Source organism: Protopterus annectens, chromosome 2.part0 (assembly GCF_019279795.1).
Source record: "Protopterus annectens isolate FY-2018-M chromosome 2.part0, PAN1.0, whole genome shotgun sequence".
NCBI lineage: Eukaryota > Metazoa > Chordata > Ceratodontiformes > Protopteridae > Protopterus > Protopterus annectens.
This window is the reverse complement of record NC_056728.1, coordinates 1,346,097,349-1,346,125,277: the sequence shown is the minus strand read 5'-3', so window position 1 is coordinate 1,346,125,277 and position 27,929 is coordinate 1,346,097,349. Positions and strand designations below refer to the sequence as shown.

Sequence of the window (27,929 nt, the reverse complement as noted above, 5' to 3'; positions counted from 1 at the left end):
AAACATCAGCCACAAAGCATTATAGAAAATGATGAAGTTTTTATTACATGAGATCACCCATTACCAACAGGTCAAACAATAGATGCGAGAAAACCAGATATAGTAGTCCATGAAAAAAGACAAAAGTGGCATTCATCATTGAAATTGCTACAACCAGTGATTACAGTGTTTTGCATACAGTGAAACACAAAGTCATAAAATACAAGGATTTTCAGGCAGAAATGAGGGCAATGTGGAGGAAGGAAACCCAGGCAGTTCCAATAGTAGTAGGAGCAATGGGTCTCATAAAAAAAGAATTTACAGTCATATTTAGATATGTTACCAATATATGTAAAACTGTACAAATTGCAGAAGGAGTCAGTTCTGGGCATATTACGGGTGCTGTGAAGAGCACTTTTGGCTAACATCAAAGATTGATACAATACTAATTTCATGAACTTTATTCATACTTTGACTTAGGAATGAGGTCCAGTCCTGTTATGATATTAGAAACCTAAAAAGACGTGGAGAAATTAAACCTACATATCTTTATTTTAGCTCTGTACATATCTGAGCTGCCTCTGGTAGTATGATTAATATTAATTATGAAGGCATGTTGTTTTTGCTTTTCCACTGTGAGTTTGTTTTGCCATTCTTAGCTTCTCACAAGTCACATAACTCAAAATATTCGAGATTCAATACTAGTATTTGAAAAAGGAGTCTGTAATTCAGAATCTTGTATTTGAGTATTAACAATTTTTCATTGGATGAAGCCAGCTGCTGGATAGACAAGGTCAACTGTATGCACACACCTCTCTGAAGAGTATTTTCTAACTCCAGTTCTTTAAAAGTATTTCCAGACATGGCAATGCTCTCTGCCCCCATATTTAGCTTAAATTCTACATTCTGTTCATTTATGTTTAACATTTGTTGCTTTCCTGTTTAAATACTTTGGATGAATTTTCAGACCTCTCTATATCAGACATATGAATTCAGATTAATTGGTGAAACTTTTACTTATGAACAGGCATTTGTGTGTGTATGTGTGTGCATGCGTGTGTGTGTGCGTGCGTGCGTGTGCATCTGTGTACTTGTGAAAGTGTGCCTATATGTGTGAGTGCATGTGTGTATATGGATACTTCCTGTGATGGTCTGACATCCCATCCAGGCTGGTTCTCTTGTCTTATGTCAGCTGTTTGCTAGTAAAGGCTCTGGCTTCCCTATGACTATGACCCTGGATATGATAAACCAGGCACTGGACAATTAATAAATAAATGAATGAATTAATGATATGTACATAATATGTGAGAAACAGAGCAGCTGTACAATCACCAAAACAGAATCTTCATTTTATTTGTTTCTTATATGCTCCTTCTCAGTATATTGCCAAGTGAAAACAAAACAAAACAAAAAAACAGCCTAAGACAAGAGGAGAGATGATGACTGTCAGTTTGGTAAGTACAGCAGGTAGTGTTACAGTGGCTTTCGTCAAAGACCTGCTTGTCTATTGCATAAGTATAATTTGCCAGAACAGACACATTTCTCAAATCGAGATCAGATTTGAAGCCATTAGTGGAAAAGGAATTTCAAGTGGGATATTACTCCCATGTTTGGGAATCAATCGTCACAATGGTGATTGATGAACAACAGGATGTCTCTTTGACCAGCAGAGTTGCCTGCTAGGGACTGTGTGGGTAACTAAAAAAAAAAGTAAATAAATAATGGTATTACAACATATAGATAATTTTAAAGTGAAGCTGAATGGTTTTAGCAGATTTATTAAAGGTGAACATGAATATGGGAAGAGGTGCATTAATTGGCTTATTGTTTTGGTTTTAAGGTACAATGCAGTGACTGGTCCTCTTCCTAACAAAAAAAAAAGGTGGTGAAGCTGTAGTAGGTGAAAGCAGCTGTAGTAGATGAAGTGTTTGGTGCAGGCATTCTATGTTACAAGGTATTTGTTGGCTAGGTAGTTAAAATGAATGGTTGTTGTGGTTATCCATAGCTCCTATTAAAAAAAAAGACAAAAGAAAGGTATAGAATAAAGGCCACTTGTGCCAGCAGGGATAATGACAGTGCTGTTGTATTACAATCTGGTACAGAGTCTTTCTATTTAGCTCTGGTGTCGGCTCCATTGGAGTGTTATTCTTAACTGATTAAACGGTACATGAATATCAGTATGACACTGGGGAGGTGGTAGGAGAGCGGGAAAGATTTTATCATAAATACAAAAGAGACAGTGTTGTTGGTTTTCTCTTTAACTCTGTTATGTTTGGCAACTCGACACTCATTAGATGGAGGACTCTACTCCTCGTTTCCTATGGTGACAGGTAGTTACCTCTGTTCAATATTTTAAAAATAATAAATAAATACATAAACAATAATAATGATACATATAAGCAACAGTAAACCCTTATGCAGCATTTTGGAGAAGAAGAGATCTTGATGTCATTGGTGGGTTGACTTAGCTGTTTAGAGGTACGCACAGCCATCTAATTACATTCTGGCTTGCACTTTGGTAAAGTTTTTCTCCTCAGCACTTAAGGCTACAATTTTGTCCTTGTCAACAGGCAGAAAACTCACACAATAGTTTAGCTAGTGCATTTGAGTACTTCAAAGCACAGACCACATAATTACATTATGGTTTTAATTTAAATAAGGGTTTAAACAATTATAGTTAACATCTGAAAGATCCTTTCATTGCAAGAAACTTTTTTTTTTTGTTAAAAACAATATCCAACAGGGTACTGGAGTGATGAAATGCAGCCATAGGAGTTTGTACCACGTACTAAGTTTTAATACTATGGGTAAGTTAATTAGATAAGTAGTGAGGGAAACTTATCTATGAAAAATAGTAAAACAATGGTTAAGAAACTTATGTTTTTATTAAGCTTTCATATGTTTCGATAAACTCTGTAAGCAGATCGCTCTGTCCTTTGGAGGAGAATCAGGGACACTGCTAAGTCGGTACTGTATGTATTCTGTAGTCCATATTGAAGAAAGGCAGGAGGAGGACTGAGCGGCAGGGGGAGGATATTAAAATACGTACATAAATCAAAACAGAACTGACAGATTTATTTTCTTTACCAGGTTCAGCAGTGCTACAAGCACTGAAATCCCTTTGGGACAGATTAACTTCAGAGGCAGAGGAGCTGTTTAATGAGCTGGAGGCTGAGCTAAGGCAGAGCAGCACAGCGGGTTCCAAAAGAGGCCAGAATGCAGAGAAACTCAATAGACCAGCATCAACATATGCCCCTCTGAAGAAGAACAGTTACAGAACACAGAGAATTGCAGAAAGCACACCAGATATTGGAATACAAACAGAAACATCAATGACAGCAGTTGTTGCGGAGTAGGCAGGTAATAAAGAGACAAGATTATCGGAAGGATCAGGAAGATGGAAAGCTGTGTAAGTCATATCCAAGATGTCTATCTAGAGGAATTCCTGGAATCCCTTCCAGAAGAAGGTAAAGCCAGGTTATTTGATTTAGTTTTTGAAAAGGGTTTGAGGTCATTAATAGGGTATAAGGGATAGGGAGTACGTGACACCTTGCAGACTGCCGACCCTCCTCTATTTAATTTTGAGCATACATTATAGTCAGATGAAAATAGAAAAACAGAACGCAGTGAGAGCAGGTAGGACAGAGAAATCAGAACATTAAATGTTTGTACCAAAGTCCACTAATTTCTGGTACCCCAGCACAACCTCAAGAAACATTAATATTTCCACAGGCCATATCACAATTGACATAACTAAGGCAATTAAGGATACAATTATTAATGGGGAATATATTCATGTATTTGACTTGGTGGATTTCAATGGGTTTCTAAGACTGCTTGAAATAAAAAAATCTGGATCTAAGGATCTCATGGCTTCATTAGCAGCACTGGGTAAGCAAAAGTCAAACAAGCCAATTAAAGTGGGGGGGGAGCTGCATGGTTATTCTGTAATTAACTCTTAAGAAAATTAAAGGCTACTAACAAGCTTTTATAGTGGAAGAAGCTCCATCCTAATAGTTGGCTGTGTGCCATACTAGATAGACCTGCCACCAACAGTCAGGGTGAGAATTTAGACATCCAACCACCAAAGAAAGTTTACTGGCCTTTTAACAGTGGGAAGTGAATTTGGCCTTCCAGCTGTTTCTCTCATACCTGTTAATACTGCAGTAAATATCACACCAGTTACAACTGCTGGCAAAAGAATAGTCAAACCAGACCTATGGCAGGTACAAAAACAATGCCATCCCAGAAACATACTTTGCAAGTTAGAGGGAAAGGTTCCTTTCAATCCAACATAGGTTCCCCTCATAATGGGGTGCCATACAGTTCTAGAGTTCTAGGGCATCACATTCTCCCATCAAGCTACTAGAGCTTCCTCAGGAATCGAGGTCTTACCTAGACCAGTGGGCAGTACAATTCCTTATACATGGCTTTGCATTTGGTTTTCCCATAAAATTGGCAACACCCCCCACTAACAAGGGTGTTAAGAATTTGAAATCTATCCTGGGCAAAGATGAGATCGTATTAAAATTTTTAAACGAGGGGACTAAAGCAGGAAGAATGTCTGAGCCATTTCAGGCATCCCCTTGGTAACACTTCAGGACCTCATCTATCGCTTTACTATTCAAAAAAGAAAGAAGGCAAGTTTTCTATCATTAGCACCTCTCTTTCCCCTTTGGTACATTAGTTAATGACTTTATTAGCAAGATGGATTCAAGAGTTTAGCATACAACTCCTGGTGATGTGCCTAACATCATTTTGAAGTTCACTGATCCGTGAATTGCATAGCTAACTTGCAATCAGCATTCAAGTTGTTACCCAACCAGGAGCAGGACTGTTCAATGCTTGGCCTCTCCTTTCAAAGTCAGCTGTATTTTGACAAGGCCATGCCAATGGGCCACTGTGCTGCTTGTTTGATCTTTGCGATGTTCAACACAGCCCTTCATTGTTGATGGCACAAATGAGAGTAGAAGGAAGAAGCCATCCATTGCTTGGATGATTTTCATATCATTAGGGAGGGCAAACAAGGCAGTAAGGAAGGAAGGGTTATTTTTATGGAATTCAATAGGTATCTTGGGGTACCTATTGGGGCTAAGCCATTGGATCACATTTTTAGGTCTGGAGATTGATGTCATTGGGGCAAGTTTCTGACTGCTGGAGGACAAGCTCATCCATTTGAGGGACTCTGTTAATGAGTTCTTGAAAGGAAGTAAAGCTAGGGGTCAGTCAGATCATGCCTTTTCTAGCTTTGCTTACAGGGTGACAGCACCAGGTAGGTCATTTACCAGATGACTGGGTGGCTAACATACTAAAAAGGGGTCGAACCAAGCACCACTAAGTTTGTATCTCCAACAAAATTAAAGAGGACCTATGCTTGTAGTGGGTATTCTTGAACCAGAACAATGGAATATCCTTATGGAAGTCCAAATGGGTATCCTCCGAGTTCTTTCAATTATACATGGATGCAACAACTAGTCTAGGGATGGGTGGTTACTTACACGGGAGATGGTTCACTGCACCCTGGCCTTCATTTTGGCCAGAACCAGTCAAAAGAGGCATTACCTTCTTAGAAATTTTACCTCTTTGGGTGTGTTTACATGTATTAAAATCAATTTAAGGACAAAAATGTCATGTTTCACTCAGACAGCCAAGCCATAGTCCAGGTACTAATACAGAGAACCTCCAATTCCCACATGGCCCAGTTTGTCATGAGGTTGTTGGTAGTACTAAATTAAAAATTCAGTTTAACCTTCTCTGCCAAGCATGTCCTATATGATTGGAAGTAGCTGACAGCCTGTCACATTTTCAGCTTTCCAGGTTCTGCTTACTGGTTCCAGGAGCTCACCAGTTCCCCATGCTAGTTCCATCACAGATTTGGCTAATTGAAGAGGAGTAATGGTAGCCCTGCTGAACAATTCTTGGGCAATGAACACCAGGAGAGCTTATGCCAGAACGCTATCAAAATTTAAATTCTTTTATTGAAAGTTTCCACAAAAGAATAGGCATTGGTCACTGGAGATCCTCATATGTTTTCTGTTACACAGATCTACTTGCCAGGATTTCCTCAACTCATTGTACATTCAAATTGCAAACTTAGGCTGGATGGCCAGATGCCTTAATCTATCCAGTTTTACATCCAATTGGACAGTCAACAGGTTGTTAATATGGGAGAGCCGCATTAAGGCTGGGTATACATGATGTCCTATTGGGACTCAATTACATTGCATTTTGGTTACAAGGGTAAGGATGTAGGAAATGATTTTTCTTCAGTAGCAATATGGGCAGCATAATTTTTGTGGCTTTATGCTGGGACCTTTCGAATTAGTGATCTCCTGCAGTCTTTACCCATGGGAGATTTTATAGTAAGTCCATCAACAGTGCTAATCTGGCTAAGGAAATCCAAAAATGATCAAGTTGGCTTAGGGCAACAAAATTCTATTACAGTGATCAAAGCTCCTAGTTTTGTGCAATGAACACTGGACTAGTACCAGATAAGCAAGGAACCCCCTGCATGAGCTTATATTCAGACTGCTGTCAGGCCACCCACTGACTCCAGCAGATGTCAATGTTATATTAAGAAAGGCAATAACTAGCCAGGCATTATGCTTGAAGGTTTCAATTCTCATTCTTTAGGCTAGGCAGTGGTTCAGATTTGCCCAGCAAAGGGGAGTCAGTAGAGGTAATAAAATGCTCATGCAGTTGGGCATCCAAAGCCTTTATGACTTCGATTAGTGTTCTGTATGTTTTCATTTTAAGTCCCCTGCTTATTTTTGATCTGAGGTCACTCCTACATTTACAGAGCAGCATCCATAACAGCAGTTTGTGTGGATGGGTTAAACTTTGGCTCAATCCAGCATGATGGTCAGTAGCCTGGCAAGGGTACCCAGGCTTGTCCAGGCTGGAACTGCTGCCAGCAATAGAAAGATTATTAGAGTATGACAGAATACTTGCTCTGATTATAATTATTTTGTGCGGCAATGATCTGGGTTAAATTCCAAAATGTATTCTTTTGGGGAAGATATTAGCGGACTTGGATTTGCTATAGGATTATTACCTGGACATGGTAATCTGCTGTTCTGTCATTCTATCTTATCTATTTTGGAGGGGAGCAGTAAAATCCTCTGCTACTGAGAATGCTAGACAATTAATAAACCTTTAAAAAACAATTAATAATCATTTGCATTGCCAGAGCAGCAGCTCAGATTGGGTATAGTGTCACCGGGTACCCTGATTTATCAAAACCTGATATGGTGTTCATTTGAATGTACATGGTTGGGCCTTGTTTAATCTGCAGTTATCACACTTTGTTCAACAAAAGTTTGAAAAAAATGGGGGTCCTCACTAATTAAAAAAAAAATAATAAACCTGCCTCAGTCCTGATCAAGTGAGCAGAGGAGAATTGGTCATGTAAAGTTATGATTGCTGACTGAGCTGAGGAAGTACTGTGTATGCCACAGGTGGATGGACACCAACCAACAGTTAACTGGGAATTCTGACAGAAATAAGCTCAGTTTATTATGTTTTCAGAAAATGATGCAAGTAAGTTAATGGTTTATTTCTGTATACACTTATTTCAATAAATGGCCCCACTGGCTAATGTTGTCCAGTTTATTGAGGCTTTATTGATGAGATGATAAACATCTGCAGTTTGGTGGTTTATAGTTCTGCTTTTATCATTCCATTACCACCATTCTCATGTCTTGAATTAACTTTTTGCCACATACTTTACCTTGGTGTTTTGCTTCCTGGACAAAAATAACATTTGAATTCTATTTGCATATTGCAGTATTAAAATTATTGCTTGTAGAAACAGCAGTGTAAGGAGTAAAAGATGATGTGACACACAGGCACTCCACTGTAAGTTCAGATGTCCCAGAAGCAACAATTAACCCTGATCACAGCTCCTCACCTCTTTGATTCCCCCAGCCAAATCTGTTATACATACCTTACTGTCATTGTGGAAGAATGACACAATTCTATCCACATTATCTAATGCATAAAAGGTGCTCTCCTAAAAGGTGTCTCTTTTTTGTCATATTTGTTGGCGCATACTCATCTGTGAGCAGCTTCCACAAATAAGATTACCGAGCTCTGACCTTTCATATATACCTTATTCCATGCATAGATTCCTCATTGCAACATATAAAGCTTAGTGAGATGGCCCAGAACATGCAGACTAAGACTATTCGGGCACCACCCTACTCATATCAAATTTTCTCTGGTTATCCTTTACAAGCCCCCAAAATGCTAGGGCACATATAGCAGGTTGGCCATGCACTGGGTTTGCACTGCAGTGTCTGTCAGAATCCATACCAGATAGCAAATTACCACCTGAGAACACCATATAGCTAGGAGAACAGTAAAACTACAGTCCTCCTGCAGTCCAAGATTCCATGTTTCACTCCGTCATTCCCGTGCTAAGATCAGGTGTGCAGAAGATGCACTGCCATTTCTGTTACACCACTTTTTATTAGTCTTTGATTTTAGTAAAGATGCTTCAAACATTTGCCCGTCTGAATATATGTTGTGTAGCGTTTAATGCTTACCTTGGATTTAGAATTTGTAATTCCCATCTCTACATCTTTCTGTAATCTCCTCCGCTGACATTTAAAAAGGCTGACAATTCTCATGACGAAATAAAAAAATGATTTGGGGCTAGGCACCAGGCTTAATGGTGGAGGCAATGTTTTACCATCATCGAAGTATGACAACCAGAGTTTAGAGCGTGCAAACTTCCATTCAACATCACTGTCATCCTGCAGGAAATATGAAAGAAAAATTTGAAATAACAAAGAATTAGATGAACTTCACTTAACAGTCAATTGATTCATTTCAGCAAGCTGTGGGATTTCATTAAGGCAGCAAAGGTAATCAGCATTTATGCTGTTGAAGTCTTTTCTGATTATTATGTTAAGAGAGGAGATTAGAGGTCATAAACTTTAACTCCTACATCCTTCTGGTAAAAGGTCTAATTTTGGAGTAAGTGCTTCAAGGTGTAGCAGTGTGTGTGTGTCTGTCGTGCATGCACATGTGTACGTGCTTTTCCCCTAACGAAAAAAAAAAACAAGCCTAAATGTTCTGTCTAACAAGGTAAATAAAGTAGCTGCTCTGATTTCCTCATATTTTGCAGTATTTGGTTTGAAGTTGATGATACTGTAAAACTGAATTGTTTCACTGTTTAAAGCAATTCTTTCACCAGACTGGCATAACTTCAAGTTAACAATCACATGGCTAGATGGCTTAAGTCAAATTCTGATGCAACATATAGGAAGGAATTTACATACTTTGTACATACACATTGTAAATAATTAACGTGTTCCATCCAGGGTCAATAAGCCTGACAACCAGCCAAGGCTTAATGCTGGGGTTAAGCACACACTTAGACAAGTACAATCAATTCCTAGGGTGTTGGAGTCAATATCCCTAAAACAGAATACAAGTCTCATGTCAGATCATAATACTGTTTGCAGCATGATAAGGGAAGGTTTAAAGTTATACAATGTTTGTGAGAAGAGGAACATATATAAGCTTTTATTTCTGCGGTTGTTTGCTCTCAAGGATGTTATGTATTGCAACAATTTTTTTCTTTCACAACTTCTGCATATTCCTTGGTGGTTTCTCAGATCACTTTAGAAATATATTCAAAGAAAAATCTCTAGTCTCGTCTGTTCTGTTTCTCATCTGAATTTGTACACAGGTCCCTAAGGTACACTGAAATTCCACAGCAATCCACTCATTCCCAAAATGTGTACTTTCTTTCATACATTATTCAAATATACTTGTAAAAGTATTCCTGATAGCAAAAAGCACATAGCTAGTACCAAATATGGTAAATAACATCTCTTGCACTTAAATTCTATTATGCACCTAAAGCATTCACCAATATATTATTCTTGATAATTCTGCATTCTGGTTTACCTTTAGGACAGTGGTTGACATCTAGTAACAGCTCTGCATACTTTCAGGGAGAAAAATAAAATGTAACTATTTTAACCTAATTTCTGTATCCTCTTCCCTTTGGATTATTATTGTTAAAATGTATGAGCACAACATAACAGCCAGTACAAAGGGTGACTGATACAATATTATCCACCAGTCTCATAACCTGCGCTCAGGCCTGAAAAACTGGACTTGGTAACCTCAGCGAAATACATACTCCCAATCCTTAGAACAGAAGATATACACAATACTGGTAGAGGTATAACTTTTAAACAAAAGATGGGATTCCCTTAAGATAACAGTCTCAAATCTGGGGTGGCATTAGAATTAAAACAGTCCCTTATATATAAAGTAGAACTGGATGTGAAGATAGCTGTTGCAGCCAAATGCAGTGAGAATAAGGATAGAGATAGGTCAGTACACTGAGAAGCACAGAAAGAGACAATATAAAGTATTGACTGGAGAACTGTCTATGGAGCAACTGTGAGCAAAGCCAAAAGACTGACAGATCATGGTACAAAAGCCATTATACCCATGTGCTGTCATATCCTCAAATGGCTAAAATAAACAAAGTACTTTTATGTTTAACATAAAACAGGACTTTGTGCAGAATGAAAGAATTAAATAGTAAATCCCAATGGTCATGTGCTCAACACATCCATTCACAAAGAATACATATTTAAACCGAAGTCTAGCTGAAAATTTAAAATAACATACCTTAAAAACACATACTTGAGAGACAATTAAATATGTTAAAACATTTCATTTAAACTTTTAAAACTCACTTTAAATTCATAGCTTCATTTACCCCAGGAGGATGGTAGTTTTTAAAAGCTGTAAGTGTCTGACCTCCTGTCTCTCATGTGAAAACATTTTGCCATTGTTTGCCACCATTCTGAGTTTCATTGCTTTTTGCAACATTTAGATAGATGTACAAAAAGAGCTGGCAGTTACTGTTGTATTAAAGTGACATTTATGCTAGTGAGAAGGCAGCATGGCAAAATCAGGCAAAAGTTGGACGATTTTTTGGCCACAAACTCACTCAGACCCAGAAGCAACTGACTTGTGGCTAGAGAAGCTGCACTGGGAACTGTCACAGTCTGGCATTGCCGCAGCAGCACCATCCTGGTGAGTCCCACTTTAATGGTGTCCTTTATAAGTACTATTGCCCAGCTTTCTACCACTGTTGAAACATTTCAAACTAATCACCAGACACAACTACATGAAATTCAGTTGGTGGTAGGAGTAGTCACTGAGCATGCGTTCTTTTTGGAGTCGACAACCTTAGACCTGACTCTTAGAAGGAAAGAGATTCAACACCAAATTAATGTATTGCTGGATTTTACAAAATAATTAAATGGCAAGCTAGGTGAAGAAGAAAACTGTAGCTGTCACAACAATGCGATCCACATGGAACTTCCACACAGGTGCTAGACAAATTACTAATCCACATGGAACTTCCACAGGTCCTAGAATAATATTGATCCACATGTAATTTTCACGGGTCTATATTAAAAGACCAAAGAGGTGTTTCAGCAAACACCTATTGGTCGACACGTAATGAGGGAATGCACTAAAGCGTGAATGCTCAAAACAGCGATTTCTTTCCCTGGGAAAGAAACAGCTTGGCCATCCCTTGTGTTTGCCCCTTTCCTCACTGTAGTGCGATCTCGGAGTTGGTATATTTATTTAGGGGGGGTGTGGGGGGGCACAGCCACCCACGTTGGGGGGTGTGGGGGGCAAAGCCCCCCATGTTGTTATGTTTTAAAGTGTGCGTGTGTTTGTTCTAGCAGTTTCTTACCCAGGGAAAGAAACCGCTCTTTTGAGCATTCACGCTTTAGTGCGTTCGCTCATTATGTGTCGACCAAGAGGTGTTTGCTGAAACACCTCTTCGGTCTTTTAATATAGACCCATTTTCACAGGTCCTAGACATAATAGTGATGCTCATGTAACTTCCACAGGTCCTAGAATAATACCGATCCACATGTAACTTCCACAGGTCCTAGAATAATACTGATCCACATGTAATTTTCACAGGTCCTAGACATAACACTGATCCACATGTAACTTCCATAGGTCCTAGAATAATACTAATCCACATGTAACTTCCACAGGTCCTAGACATAATACTGATCTGCATGTCACTTTCACAGGTCCTAGACATAATACTGATCCACAAGTAACTTCCACAGGTCCTAGAATAATACTGATCCACATGCAACTTGCACAGGTCCTGGACATAATACTGATCTACATGTAACCTCCACAGGTCCTAAACTGTTTCTGCCTGTTGCTGTCCAGTGGTCTGTCTTTCTCATCCATCAAAAGTTAGTATGCTGCCTTACTGGTATGCATACCTTGGAATCTTCTTTTAGCTTCCAGACCTCCAGTGAAGATATTTATTTGCACTGGAAGGCATTGAATAGAGCTTTGGCTCATCCACTGTATATGAATTTTATTTTAGCACCCCTGACAAAACTGCCTTTTGAGCTAATGTATTCCACACTACAGAAGATTCTTTCTTGGAAGATAGTCCTTCTGTTGCCAATCACACCAGCTAGAAGACTATCAGTGCTTCAGGTTGTTATGTGCTGTGAACCTTATATGATCTTCCATTAAGATCCTATGTTAGGATTATTCACAAACTCGATTATAGGATCATAGGAGATTGCTAGGCTAGCGACCCAGAGGTCATTTTAAGCCTAGCTGTTTCAACCCAATGTAATAACACAGAGGTACTAGTCATTACCCAAGACTGCATTCAGTGATGACTGCCCATGTCCAGGAGGATTGTGGATGCTATCCCCGGTAAGAATTTATGGTACCCCATCCACTCATCCAGGTTCCTCTTGAACAGTGTCATAGAGGTGCTCTGTTTTACATGAATTGGTATCCTGTTCCAAAGACATGGCAGTCACTGGGAGATAAATCTGTCCCTTCAGCATGTTCTTTTTAAGTTACAGGCCATATTTAAGTCCCTGGAATGGGTAGCCCTAGGCCCATTTGATTTACGGATATGCAGTAAGTTCATTAGGTTTGGTTCTTGGGTTGCTATGTAGGCCAAGCATAAGTTTCCCCTAAGGAGTCTATATGATACGAAGTATAGTGTCAGGGACTTTAGTTGGTCTGAGTAAGGCACAAGCTGGGGGCCCTTGGTCTTCTTTGTTAAAAACCTCTATGGTCTCTCTAATTGCTTAGTATGGTACATACCAAATGGGGTATTATACTCAATTTTTTACCAGATAAGTGCCGAGTATATAGGGGCGTTATAACTTCTTACGCTCTTGCGGTGATGCCTTTACTAATCAAGTGATCTATGTGGAAAGTTTTCTTTACAATGGTAGACACATGGTGGTGAAGGTTAAGGTTGTGGTCAACCTATGATCCTGGGCCCCTTACTCCTTACCAATTCATGGGTACTTAGGGTAGGGTATTGTTGTTGCTTTGATAGTATGAAGGGACATTATTTGTACCAAAGGGAATGATGATACATTTCTTTGCATTCTGTTTGAGACTGTGACTAATACATCAGTCATTGGTCTGTGTGAGACCGTCCTGGAGTATACTTACATAATTTGGGGATTCAATGATTGCATTTAGTTTGTAGTAGTCTGCAAACTTGGTCAGTCACAACCCTTTAGTTTTGACCTGAACTTCTGAGAAGTATATACCAAACAGAAGGGGGCCCAGCACTGATCCCTGTGGCACCTCACTGGTAACAGGTCTGATGGTTGATGTGCGGTCACCCACTTTGATAGTGTGTGTCCGTTTTGGGAGCCAGTTGGTAACCCATCTTCCAATGAAGGGATTTACATTCAGTTTGCTAGGTTTATCAGTATTGCTTGAATGTAGGATTGTGTTAAAAGCCTTTGCCAAGTCAATGTATGCTGTGTGTACAGATTTGCCCTCATTAATGGCCTTGGTCACACTTTCAAAGAAATCCACCAGATTTAGCAGGCAGGATTTGCCCTTCACAAAGCTGAATGGGATAGGATCCAGGGTTTGGAGCTCACCTATGTCTTTATTTATGAGGTCCATAATGATACGTTCCATGGCCTTATGGATGAGGCTGGTCATGCTTATGGGTCTGTAATTCCCCAGGTTTGTTTCTAGGCCACCTTTATGGAGGGGAATAACTATAGCTGTTCTCCATTCCACAGGAACAAAGCCTGTGGTTAGGCTATGACTGAAAAGTGTACTTAGTGATGATAATATTTAATGTTTTAACCTGTTTAGAAGACATCCTAGGATGTCATCTGGTCCCATAAGAGGCCATGATCTTTGCCTTGGACAGGGGTTTTGAGGAACTGCTCTTCAGATATGAAAGGTGGGGGGGGGGTTGGGGGAGGGTTTGTTGTAAGCTAGGAGGGGATAAGGGAGTGAAATGTTCACCAAAACTATTCTCTAGCAGGTTTGCTATCTTTGTGGGGTCAGTGTGTGTGATAGTGTTGGTCACCAGTTCTGTACATACTTGGGTCTTACCCTTTAGGTTATGTAAATAGTTGTAAAAGGCCTTATGGTTATCCTTGGTAGTACTTGCTAGATTTCTGTTAAAGGAGCTCTTGGAGGATTTGACAAGTTGTCTTATTTGCCTGTTAAGGTTGAGGAAGGTGCGTTTCCATTGTTGGGTCCTTATCTTTGTTTTCTTGGACTGCAACTTTTTGCATTTATTGTAGACTGTTGATGCTGGAAGTCCACCATGGCAGCTTGATTTTACTTGGGACTATAGCTTTGATTCTATCTGGTGCAACTGAGTTTATACACTTATGCAAGTGATTGTACAGGGCTTTAGTGTAAACATCAATGTAAAACACACAGAAAATGGAGAAAAAACAAAAAAATTAGTAACACCAAGTGTTCTCCGTTGTACAGGATCCAGTAAAGGCAGTCCCATGAACCATTGATGGATAATAACAGAAATAAAGGTGAATCTCTGTCAGAAAAACTATTCAATCCACAACCAATCAATTTCACTACTATTACAATTTTATTATATCACAATTTTATCATATCCTTATTTTATTATATCCTTATTACATAATTCAAAATTAACTTTAAAATCAATTTTATTACAATATCATTATTATTATTTTCTAAATAAAATATACATACACAGACATATATATACACAATACAATATATTTATACTTGTGTTTCATATTATGAAATGAGGGGCATATATTAGGGACCACTGTATTATGAACTCTAGTTGAAGAGACTGGTTGTACATATATTATACATATATTATAGTTTAATTTAGATGTTGTTCAGTTTACATGTTTTCTTTCTAAAAGTTTTTTTTTATATAAAATTTTAAAATACACAGGTTTTAAAGATGTATGGCAACATATGCATATTCTTAGATAGTTATGTGTGTCTCTCTATATACATCTTTTTATATATATTTTTATATATTTATATATTTATACATAGAAATTATTCTTTGCACATATTTCATGTCTTGTCTTGTCTTGTTTATATATGGTGTACTGTAGCTTTATTTTCAACCACAGTGATTTGAATGTTTTAATTGAAATGTCTTAATTGCAATGAATTGAATTGCAATTAATTAGTACAGAACAATATAAATATGTAAGTAGAACAATGCTATTCATTCTGATGAAGTTTCCTGTATTGGAAATGAAAGCGCTAAATCTATTTCACATTGTATTTTAATAAATGACACTAATTATTGCTTGGTTGTGGACTGAATAGTTTTTCTGACGGAGATTCACCTTTATTACTGTTATTATCCATCAACGGTTTGTGGGACTGCCTTTATTGGATCCTGTACAACGGAGAACACTTGGTGTTACTAGTAAACATCAATGTAGTTACCACTTTCAGCTTGGGGTGGGACATGAAATGGATTAATATATTCACCTAAGAGGGTCCAGTTTGCCTTGGTGACGTTTTTTAGTCTAATTTCACCATTTGTGATTTCTGGTGTCAGTGTCAGTTAAAAGGTGACTGATTTGCGGTCAGTTTTAACTGAGTGTCCAACAGTTGCAGCAGTGCACCTGTTTGACATGTTGGTGAGGACCAGATCTAGAATGTTTGTTCCTCTTGTTGGGGTATGGACAATTTCCTCCAGAGCATTTGAATTCACAAAGTCAAGGAGCTTTTGTGCTAGCAAGTTTGGACTAGAGTAGGTTTCCCAGTTGATGGTGGAATAATTGAAATCCCCCATAACCAGTGTGTTTGGTAAAATTTAGATTGTCTTCAGTTTGGTTAAGTAGGCTTCATTGATGTCATGACTCATGGAGGGGGATCTATAACTGGCTTGGACTTAAATGGGGATCTTACCCACTGTAATCTGGACCTAGAGTAACTCTATGGAGTTGTCCAGTCTTAACTAGACAGGAGGTGATTTTATCTATAATATAGATTGAAACACCGTCTCTTGGTTTTCACACATTCATTTTGCAGTCTAAAGGTGTGGAAGGCATTGTAGCCTTGCAGGGCTGGGGTACTCTCTGAGACCTTAAACCAGGTTTCTGTGACTGCACAGACATCTACATCTTGTAATAGAAGCGCTTCCAGGGTGTGTAGTTTTGGGTTTAAGCTCCTAGCATTTAACAGCATGACCCTTATTTTGTTCTGGTTAGTTAATTTCATGTCAGTAATGTTATTTTCAACACCTTGCCTAAAAAACAGTATGGGGGAGGCAAGAGCCTTTGCCAGCAGCCAAATGCCTAGGCATGCCAGGTACAAACCATCTCTGGAAAAGCAGCAACGTTTGTCAACCATGGCTTCCCAGGCAGAAAGGAATTGGATCCTGTTTGAATGACACAAAAAACTAAGCCAATTATTGAAATAAATAATTTTTGTTTGTACTGTGGCATTATTCTAGGTGAGGATAGTATGCTGCTCAAGGCTATGGACATATCTGCCTGGGACACATACTCAGAAAGCTCAACCATGTCTCTCTTCATGTAGTGCAGCAAGGTGCGTCTCAGGTCATTTGCACCAACATGAACTATGACAGAGTCATAATGGTATTTGTTGCTGAGAGACCTGAGAGCATGTGTGATTTGGCGAATCCTGGCACCAGATAAGCAGCTGACTGTGACTTTCTCTTTGTCCAGCCTGGTGAGTGGGAGATTCACGTGTTTCACTATTGACAAGAAACTTGGCTTTTGAGTGTTATGCCTTATGGGCTTGGTGGGTGAGGCACTGGTGTTGCTATGTGTCATGGGTGCTGTGGAGACCATGTTAGCTGTGAAGATTTGTGTTTTGGAGGTCTCTAGTCTTTTGGTAAGTTTTTCAACAGAACCTCTGTGTATGTGAATTTAAATGTTTGATGCGTACTATGTTTATGAATAGTGGCATGTGTATGAGTAGTGGTACTACATGAATTTGTGGTGGGTGAGGTGACAGCCTTCTCCATGTTACTGTTTTGAGTGGCAAAGAGCATGGATTCTAGATTGCGTTATTAGTAGAGGGTTGTCTGTGTACATGAGGCAATTGCTACACTGCCTCAAGAGACCCAAGTCAACAAGGTTGACAGGAGAGACAAGGGTATTCCAACTGTCCATAATACTAGGTTGAAGACTGTTGTCACTAGGGTTGGCTTTTCAGAAATGATCATGGAGGAGCTCAGCAAATGGATATTTCTGCCTGGGTTTTAAGGGAAAATTTGTTGAATTTAACTGTCCTGCTTTGACTCACAATTGTGTGGCAGTGAGTGGTACCGCACAATGTACAAAAAGCAGAAACTTGCTCAGATGTAGGGCCAAAATACCAGAAGCTAAAACTTGAAAAAAACTAACAAAATTCAAAATGAGCGATGAGGATGCTTATTCCAAGCCCTAGACCAGCCTCCCTTTACCAGTCAGGTCCCAATCAACACAATTCTCTCACAAAAGTGCAGATAGGCCCCTTCCGGTCAAGATGGCTTGGAAAACGTGCTCAGAAAAAAACATACCACTATAAACAGTTGCAGCAGGCCTTGCTACCCTAATTTCAGCGGGACACACTAGAGAATGATTAACCCAGCAGAAAAATAGCAGTGAGATACTGAAAAAAATTGGAAACATCAGAAAATCAGCCAGGAGGCTCTAAAATGATTTAAACCATTAACAGATCAGTTAATTAAGTACTGCTTGGAGGGAAACCAGAGCAGGCAAAACAGATACCTTTAAAACAGTGAAAAGAAATGCCAGTAAATACTTAAACAGTGGAAACAAAAAAATACTTGCTAGAAAACAGCAATAAAATTTGATTTTACATGCACAGTGTAGCAGGCAATTAATAACAGTATAGCTTAGTACACAGTAAATAAATACAGTATAAAAGTAGGTGGCAGGCAATTAAAAAAGTGCAGAAAATAGTATAAATAAGCAAAAAAAAAAAAAACAGGCAACTTATGTTTTTTTGGAAGCTCAGAAGTCTCTAGTCATCTGGTATTTCATCTTAGAGTTGTGGATAGTAGCCCACCTCAGTTAAGCTCAGTACAAACAAGCAGAAACCTGCTCAGATGCAGTGCCCAAATACCAGAAGATAAAAGTTGAAAAAAACTCTTAACAAAAATTCAAAAGGACCATTGAGGATGCTTATTCCAATCCCTAGACTGGCCTCCCTTTACCTGTCATGTCCCAATCAACACAATTCTCTCACAACAGTGCAGATAGGCCCCTTCCAAGCCAAGATGGCCTGGAAGATGTTCTCTGAACAAACAAATCACTACAAAAAGTTCCAAAAATAGCAGGCCTGGATTTGGACTATGCTACAGCTACTATCTACCCTAGTTTCAGCGGGAAACACTACAGAATGTTTAACACAGCAGAAAAATAGCAGTGAGACACTGAACAAAATGGTTAAAACAGCAGAAAATCAACCAGGAGGCTCTAAAGAATGATTTGAACAGTTAACAGATCAGTTCATTAAGTACTGCTTGGCAGGAAAACCAGAGCAGCCAGAACAGATAGCTTTAAAACAGTGAAAAAAACCATCAGTAAATACTTAAACAGTGGAAACAACAAAAAAGTTTGCTAAACAGTGAAAACAGCAATAAAATTAGATTTTACGGGTACAGTGTAGCAGGCAATTGCAGTATAATAACGTAGTTTAGTACACAGTAAATAAATATAGTATAAAAGTAGGCAGCAGGCAATAAAAAATGCAGTAAATAGTATAAATAAGCAAAAAAAAAAAAAAAAAAAACAGACAATCTCTAGTCGTCTGGTATCTCAGCTCAGATTTGTGGCTGGTAGCCAACCTCAGTTCAGCTAACAAGCAGAAACCTGCTCAGATGCAGGGCCTAAATACCAGCTAAAACTTGAAAAAAAGCTTCAACAAAATTCAAAAGGACCGATGGGGATGCTTATTGCAAGTCCTAGATTCAACTTTAACTCTTTCAACTCAATAATAACTCATATATAGTTCACTGGATTGGCAAACAGATGTCTGACAGAACCCATACTGTTAAGGTCGGGGGCCTTTGCTCTAGAAAGAAAAATGTCATTAGTCATGTCCCATAAGGCTCTGTCCTGGGTCCCCCTAGTCTGGTATATATTTATGTGATAGAAAAGCTGATATGAAGGGACTATGGCTAACCAGATTTGCTGATGATTGTAAACTGGGGATATTTATCAAATCCCATTCTGATACAAAAGCTTGGCCCAACACATGCTTGGTATATTAATCAGGGGCTCAATCTCAAAACCAAGAAATGCAGAATAGTTTATTTTTCTAAATCTAGCATCCCTACTTCTTACCATGTAGATTATCCAGTCGCCCATACTGGTTTTGAAGGTTGCTAGGGAAGTGCACTGCTTGATTGGTAAGGCACCCTATTCCAGAAATGGGGATACAATTGTTTAGGTATCTGTTGTGCCTTAAATCCACTTAAATCTGATACAGTCTTAAGGGGCTTGGTGAGTATGCTGGTAACATACTCTCCTTTAACCACAATATCTCTGCAGTGTTTGGAAGATCCTTCAAATTGTACAGTGTATCCCTTGTGGTATCATCTGAGGGTCAAAAGAAGAAGATCAAAACAAGTGGCAATCCCAATTTATCCATCCTTTATTAGGTCCGTCATTTAATATAATACACCCTTTGGCATGTACCTTACCTAGCACCTATATCAGCTTGAGAGAGCTCACCTTTTCCGTACCAAAAAGATCTCAGTTCTCAGTGCCCTTAGGTACTCTGAAAGACTAAAATGTCTGGTCATCTTCTCAGTGTCATACAGACTCCTGGGGGATGTTCTTGGCTTATCTTTCCATGCTATAAACAACTCAGCACTTTTTGAATTCCTTCACCTAAATAGAACAGGTTGTAAAGCAAACACCTGTTCTAGAGACCTAATCCTTCACTATCACATGAACAACATCTGATGGCACGACAGATACCTAAACAATTGTATCCCCAGGTGGGCCATCTACAGACCCTGGAAACAACAGACCCATAAGTCTCACTAGTTTTTATATATAAAGCCATGGAAAGAATTATCATGGAGATGATCAATAGTGATATAGTAAACCTCTAGACACTGGGCCCAACCCAGTTTGGTTTCATCAAGGGCAGATCATGCCTACTCAACCTAGTGGACTTCTTTGAGAAGGTCACCAAAGCAATGGATGAGGACAAAATCATTCACACTGCCTACCTTGACCTAACCAAGCCATTTGACACAATACCCCATTTGGGCATTGTTGACAAACTGAGGAGGTTAGGTACAAACATGTATGTCACCCAGTGGAAGTCAAGGCCAATGTCAGTGGTCTCTGGCTGACTAAATCTGCAAATGATTGCAAATTAGGAGCTGTCATTCAATCTCACACTAACAGAAATGTTCTCCAGGAAGGGCTGACACAGACAAACAACTAGTGTCAGAGCCATGAACTAAAGCTAAATGCCAAGAAATGCATAATAGTGTCCTTTGGGAAGTCATCCATCCCTGGTAACTATCATATTGACAACACACCCTTTAGAGTTGACCCAGTATTGAGGGATGTAGGTAAACACATAGATAGTAATCTAGCCTTTGACCATTACGTGTCTACAGTGGTGAGGAAATCATTCTATGTTGGGCAGCTTATAAACAAAAGTATGGCATCTAAGTCCAAGGAAGTCATTATTCCACTGTATTTGGCATTCATCAGACCTATCACTGAGTACAGTGCCCCCTTTGGTATGTACCTAACCAGGCATATCCAACAATTGGAATGTCCACAGAAGTTCCTCAATAAAAGAATACAGGGCATAAGTAAAATGTCATATACAGACTGCCTCAAGGCCCTATCCCTGCATTCTGTCTCCTACAGGCTTTTGAGGGGAGATCTATGCTTGGCATAAAGGGCATTGTCAGACCCTACTTTGATGAACCTCCTACATATCCACAAAACAAATGGCACCAGAATTACCTGTTCTAAAGACTTAAATCTTGCCTGTGATATCAATTGGACCTACTGGAGAGATAGGTATGTATCCCAGAGACTACCCTGTCTGGAACAGAATCCCCATCCATGTGAAGCAGAGTTCCTCCCTAACCCAATTCAAGTGCAACTTGGAAAGTTGGATGGGAAACTGGAAATTCATCCCTGGTTTGGCACCCATGTCTCTAATGGACACAGGTAACTTGTAAATGGTTTATCTCCCAGGCCCATGCTTACACTTATCAAGGGTATCAGAACTTGTTAGAGATTTGGGATGCATGGCTAGGATTAAAAAGGCCCTTGTGGTTGTTAGTTTAGTAAACACCTATGAACCTATAATATATATTGGTGCTCTACCTGAACACTGTGAAGACAAAAAGAATGAAACACTATGGTGTAGTTGTGTGAGATACTCACAATAAGAATAGATGATTAACTATAACAGTGGAGTCCCTTCCTCCATCTAACAGCTTTTTCACCTCCATGTCTGCATTTTTATGTGGTTTATCCTGGTGCTATATGGAGGAATGAATTTGGTGGATGACGATAGTTGCCAATGTTAGACATGTATTCAGAAACAACAGTTGCATGATAGACCTTTCTTCAAAAAGAGGTCTTAATTGTTGGAAAGTGTAGTGTTATGGTTAAGCTGTGTGAATGAACCTTTTGGACTCTTGTGTTACCTGTGTTTGGTCACCTTGACTACATGGGTGGGTTTTCTCTTTGTCTATAGCAGATTAAAAGGGCAAGTGACAAAGTACAACAGCTGTAAGATTTAAATACTATACATTTTGAGCAATAGCCAGTTTTGAAATTCAAGTCAGACTGTGTATATTAGAGAGTCTGACGGAGAATGTCACTACAGTATGTGTTTCTTTCAGAGACAGGCAACTGCTTTACATACCACTTCAGCTGTGGAACTGGAGGAGATTTACCTTGCATACTTTTTGAAATTGTTGGACCTCTTTTTGGGGTTTCTAATGAAACCACTGTCTTTTAAATAATAAAGTCACAAAGTATAGCAGCAGTTGCCTCATGTCTCTGACAGTGTAATCCCAGATGAACTAGACTGAGCTTGTGTATATTAAGTCTGCAGACAGTCACACCCCCTGGGTATAATACATTAAACCTGCAGCCAGCCACACCTCCTGGGTATATATTAGGTCTGCAGCCAGACACAACCTCCTGGGTATACATTATGTCTGAAGCCAGTTACACCCCATGGGTCTACATTATGTCTGCAGCCAGTCACACTCTCTGGGTATACTTTAGGCCTTAAGCCAGTCACACCCTCTTAGTATACATTAGGCCTGCAGCCAGTCACACCCTCTGCATATAATACATTGCATCTGCAGCTAGTCACACCCCCTGGGTATATATTAGGTCTGCAATCAGTTACAACCCCCTGGGTATACATTACATCTGCAGCCAGACACAGCCCCTGGGTTTAATGCATTATGCCTGCAGCTAGTTACACCCTTGGACATAATATATTATGTCTGCAGCCAGTCACACCCCCATGGTACACATTAGGTCTTCAGCCAATCACATCCCCTGGGTATACATTAGTATTGCAGCCAGTCACACCACCTGGGTATACATTAGGCCTACAGCTAGTTGCACCCCCCTTGGTATAATACATTGAGTCTGGAGCCAGTCAAAACCCCTGGTTATACATTACATTTGCAGCTAGTGACAACCCCTGGGTATGCATTAGGTCTGCAACCAGTCACACCCCCTGTGTATAATACATTATGTCTGCAGCCAGACATCCCCCCGGGTATATATTAGTATTGCAGCCAGTCACACCACCTGGGTATACATTAGGCCTACAGCCAGTTGCACCCCCCTTGGTATAATACATTGAGTCTGGAGCCAGTCAAACCCCCCTAGTTATACATTACATCTGCAGCTAGTGACACCCCCTGGGTATACATTAGGCCTTCAGCCAGTCACACCATCTGGGTATATAATGCATTATGTCTGCAGCCAGTCACACTCCAGGTATATTACATTAGGTCTGCAGCCAGTCACACCCTCTGGGTATAATACATTAGGCCTGCATCCAGTCACACCCCCTGGGTAAATTACATTAGGTCTGCAGCCAGCCACCCCCCCCCCGGATATACATTAGACCTGCAGTCAGCCACACCTCTGGGTATAATACATTATGTTTGTAGCCAGTCACACCTCCTGGGTATAGTACATAACGTCTGCAGCCAGTAACCCCCCTGGGTATACATTAGGCCTACAGCCAGTCACATCCCTGGGGTATACATTCATCCTACAGCCAGTCACACCCCCCTTGGTATACATTAGGCCTGCAACCAGTCACACCCTCTAGATATAATACATTAGGCTTGCAGACAGTCACACTCACTGGGTATAAGCAGCCAGCCACACCCCCTAGGTATACATTAGTTTTGCAGACAGTCACACCCCAGGTATATTACATTAGGTCTGCAGTCAGTCACACCCTCTGGGTATAATACATTAGGCCTGCAGCCAGTCACCCCCCCAGGTATAATACATTAGGTCTGAAGCCAGCCCCATCCCCTGGATATACATTAGACCTGCAGTCAGCCACAACCCTGGTATAATATATTAGGCATGCAGCCAGTCATACCCCATGGATATACATTAGGACTACAGCCAGTCCCCCCCCCCCCCGGGTATAATACATTATGTCTGCAGCCATTCTTCACACCCCTGGATATAATACTGAATGTCTGCACCCAGTCGCATCCCCAGTCTGACAGTATACTTTAGGTCTGAAGCCAGTCACACCTGTTGGCTGCACATTAGGTCTCTAGTCAGTCACATCTTTTGGTTATACATTAGGTCTCTAGTCAGTCAGACACCCTGGGTATACATTAGGTCTGCAGCCAGCCACCTCCGCCAGGTTTACATTAGGCCTGCAGCCAGTCTCCTAGGTATACTTTAGGCCTGAACCCAGTCACATCTGTTGGCTATAGATTAGGCCTCTAGCCATTCACAACCCTGGGTGTACATTAGGAATGCAACCTCTGGGTTATATTTCATTTTTGCTCATTTGAAAAGCTGAGCCAGCAGACTGCACTTATGGTGGGCTTTATTACCCAAACTGACACTGTGTGGGGGGAAACATTTCATTATCTACTGTTATTTCGAATACCTTACAATTTTGTACTTTCAATAACTGTACTAAATGTAAGGCAGAGCCTGATATTTGATTCTGGAATACAATATCTTTTAGGCTGAGTGCTGGACATGATCCCAACTATCTGTCCTCTATAAAACAGAAAGAAAACTTGGTTTCATGCCACTCCACTGTCCATATTTTCACTGAATGCCCAGATTTTGCCTCATATTTTTGGTCTGCTCTTCATAAAATATATGAATTTCTGGCAAATCACAATGATTGAAGTCACCAAATAATGACATACATTTGAGTTTCAGACTTGATATCCTGTCATTCTAGCAACCTTCTAAGTCTGGAAGAGCAATATTTTAAATCCGCCCTGTTCTGGGGCTTTTGCCCCCTCCCCCCTATTATTTTAGACTTTGTCCACATTTATTGTGCTAAGAGGTTGAGAGGTATACGTGGTCTGCACTACCAGGCCACCTTATTAAATAAGGATTTTATATAAGACATCATTGCATAGTCACATTCCCAGGCAGGGTTTTTAAAGGACTGCTCATTTTCAGAACTCTAGGAGTACAGGTCTGTAGCTTGCTTGCAATACTGCCTTCTGAAGTTAAAGTACAATAGAAAAGAAATTGTATACATCCCACTACCAAATGGGGTCTAAAATCTTGTAAAACTATTAGATAAGTTACACTGCTTCATGACTATAGTGAATCCTAAAATAATCCTATAGTTGAGTGCAGAGTTTTTTTTGTAAAGAAAACGGTGGCGGTGCACATATGTTGTGTTTGGGTCAACCCCCCCCCCCAAAAAATACTTATTTTTTCTCCAAATCCTCTGTCATGACAAAATAAATAAAATCTTCTCTCTTAATAATACAATTGAAGCCACTTCTCACAGCAGATTATGAAGGATGATAGCGGATAATAATCTTAAAGTTTCCCTGCATTATCCTTGAATTAATATAATTGTTCATTTGTGCTCTTTTTGTAGGGCTGTGCTGATGACATCTCTCCTTTCCCTCCTTGATCACACAGTGCAATTAACTAGCTTACAAAGTGAATAGAAGTTCCATGATTTTTGCAATTTGTGAAATGTTTATGACATTCTGCATATAAATACAATACCGACAGAAATAATAATAATGAAGTAACCTAGGAAATAAAAGGTAGGAAGCAATAAACTTCTCTGCCATTGAAGCTCACATTCATTGAAACGGAATTAATACCCACATTCAAAGAAAATGTATCTAGCCAGTGGAAGATTAAGTTTACCCTTAGGCTGTTTTCGAACTATAGGCTCCCTGCACACATTTTTACAGGCATGCATACATGCATGTATTCTTTGATTCATTTTCCTGACTGTATTAAATTATATTCCTTATATAATATAGCACCACTTGTTAGAATGTGTTTTAAATTTGTAGTGTTGAACATTCTTCCAGTAAGCAATGAAACAAAATGCATGAACCAATGATAAAACTACCATTTTCAGAAATTTTCAACCATAAAAGGCCTCTCAAACTTCTGCTATTACAGTCCACCAACATCAGTCAATAAATGCAATCTCTGCAGAAGTAAAAGTCATCCAAATAATTCCACGTTAAAGAGATCTATAACTAATGAAGAGGTTGGTACTAGCAATCAACTTTAGATTTCAGTGTTTCACCTACAAAATCAGTGCCTGCTGCCCTTGAAGAATTAAGTGCCTATATTGTGTTACATTAAAAAAAATTGGTAAGCTGGCAATATTGCAATAGAGAATGCTTGACAAACCAACAAGTAATTATGCTACCAGCACTGCTTTCAAATTCTACAGCATAAACAGTGACTGCCATTTGCTAAAAAAAACAGCTAGTTACATATTGAAAAGAGACATAGAATGAGCAACAGTAAATTTCTCTTCCCTCGATTCTCACAATTCCATGAAAATGCACTGAAATTCATAATTCCCTGAAAATGTACTGAAACTTAAACTCACAATTCTGTCAGCAGTCTAGTAGTTGGTGTAGAAGATTCAGGCTCTTGTCTCCACTGAAGCACACAATTCCTTCAGCAGTTTGGTAGTAGGTGTACAGGATTCAGACTCTTGTCTCCTGTAACCAAATTACAGGGTCAAGCCTGATCAAATTAATTGATTAACTTGCCCCCCCCCCCCATCTAGAACATTACATATCATACCTCTCACACAGTAACACACATACACCTTCTCTTTCTCTCACACAGCAACACACACACACACACACACACACACACACACACACACACACACACACACACACACACACACACACACCTACATCCCTACTCTCTCTCACACACACACACACACCTACTCTCTCACACAGCAGCACACACACATACCACTCAACTGTACAGATTTTCACATAATGTACAGATTTTTCCCTCATATTTTTGGACTGTTCCTCATAAAATTTGTGGTTTTCAGGCAAATCACTGGGAAGATCTGAGGATTGCAGTCACTAAATAATGATATACACTTGACTTCATATCCTTCAGAAAATACGTTAACACAAATGCTATTATTCCAGCAACTCTCTATGTTTATAAGAGCAATATTTAAAATCTCTTCCCCCTATTATGTCAGACTTTGTCCTGATTTCTTGCACTTAGAGGCTGAGACACACACCCCTGCTCTCTCACACAGTGACACAAACAAACCATCTTTCTCATACAGCAACAAACACACACACACACACACACACACACACACACACACACACACACACACACACACACACACACACACACACACACAAACACACACACACACTATCTTGCATACAAACTGAACAGCTAGTTTAACTTACATACATACATACACATGCATGCACATACTTTCTCTGTCATACAGAAACAAACTGCTTTAAATTACACACACACACACACACACACACACACACACACACACACACACACACACACACACACACACACACACACACACACTCTTCCTCACTCACTTTATATATATATATATATATATATATATATATATATATATATATATATATATATACATACATACACACACACACACAGACACACATACTAACCTTCTTGGAATGGCTAGTTTAAATTCCGTGCATTTTCACATTTGTGTTGGCGTGCGAAGCATTGCATGGTTCTCCTTAAAGGAGAAGAAACTGGTACCATGGCCAAAGTGGCGGTACATCATACCAGTGCGTACCATCACAAAAAAGCCCTGGTTGAGTGTGATAATATGAGGTAGTGCCAGCTGTGCTAGAGGGAGTGGGGCACAACATATGTAAAATATTGCAGCATAGCTAGCTGGAGTTCTGTAAAAAATTATATGTCATTTGAATATCAAACTGATTTGTACAGATATTTGTGTTAGAAATGTATTTGTAAAGCTGCTTGTGTTAAAAATGTATTAACATTGGGTCCTGCTGGACAGAAAAGAAATATACATGTATGTTCGGCTGCATTGCTGTAACTGCTGAAATGTATATATTTTAA

General features: G+C 39.5%; 1 protein-coding gene across 1 annotated transcript in view; it reads right to left on the bottom strand.

Moving 5' to 3' along the window:
- The window catches only part of TRPC3 (transient receptor potential cation channel subfamily C member 3), a 1,904,470-nt gene that overhangs the window by 357,180 nt on the left and 1,519,361 nt on the right, over positions 1-27,929 (bottom strand). The window contains exon 9 of the mRNA XM_044061528.1: positions 8,526-8,735. Within this exon, the coding sequence (XP_043917463.1) occupies positions 8,526-8,735 (210 nt within the window). The remainder of the gene's footprint in view (positions 1-8,525; positions 8,736-27,929) is intronic.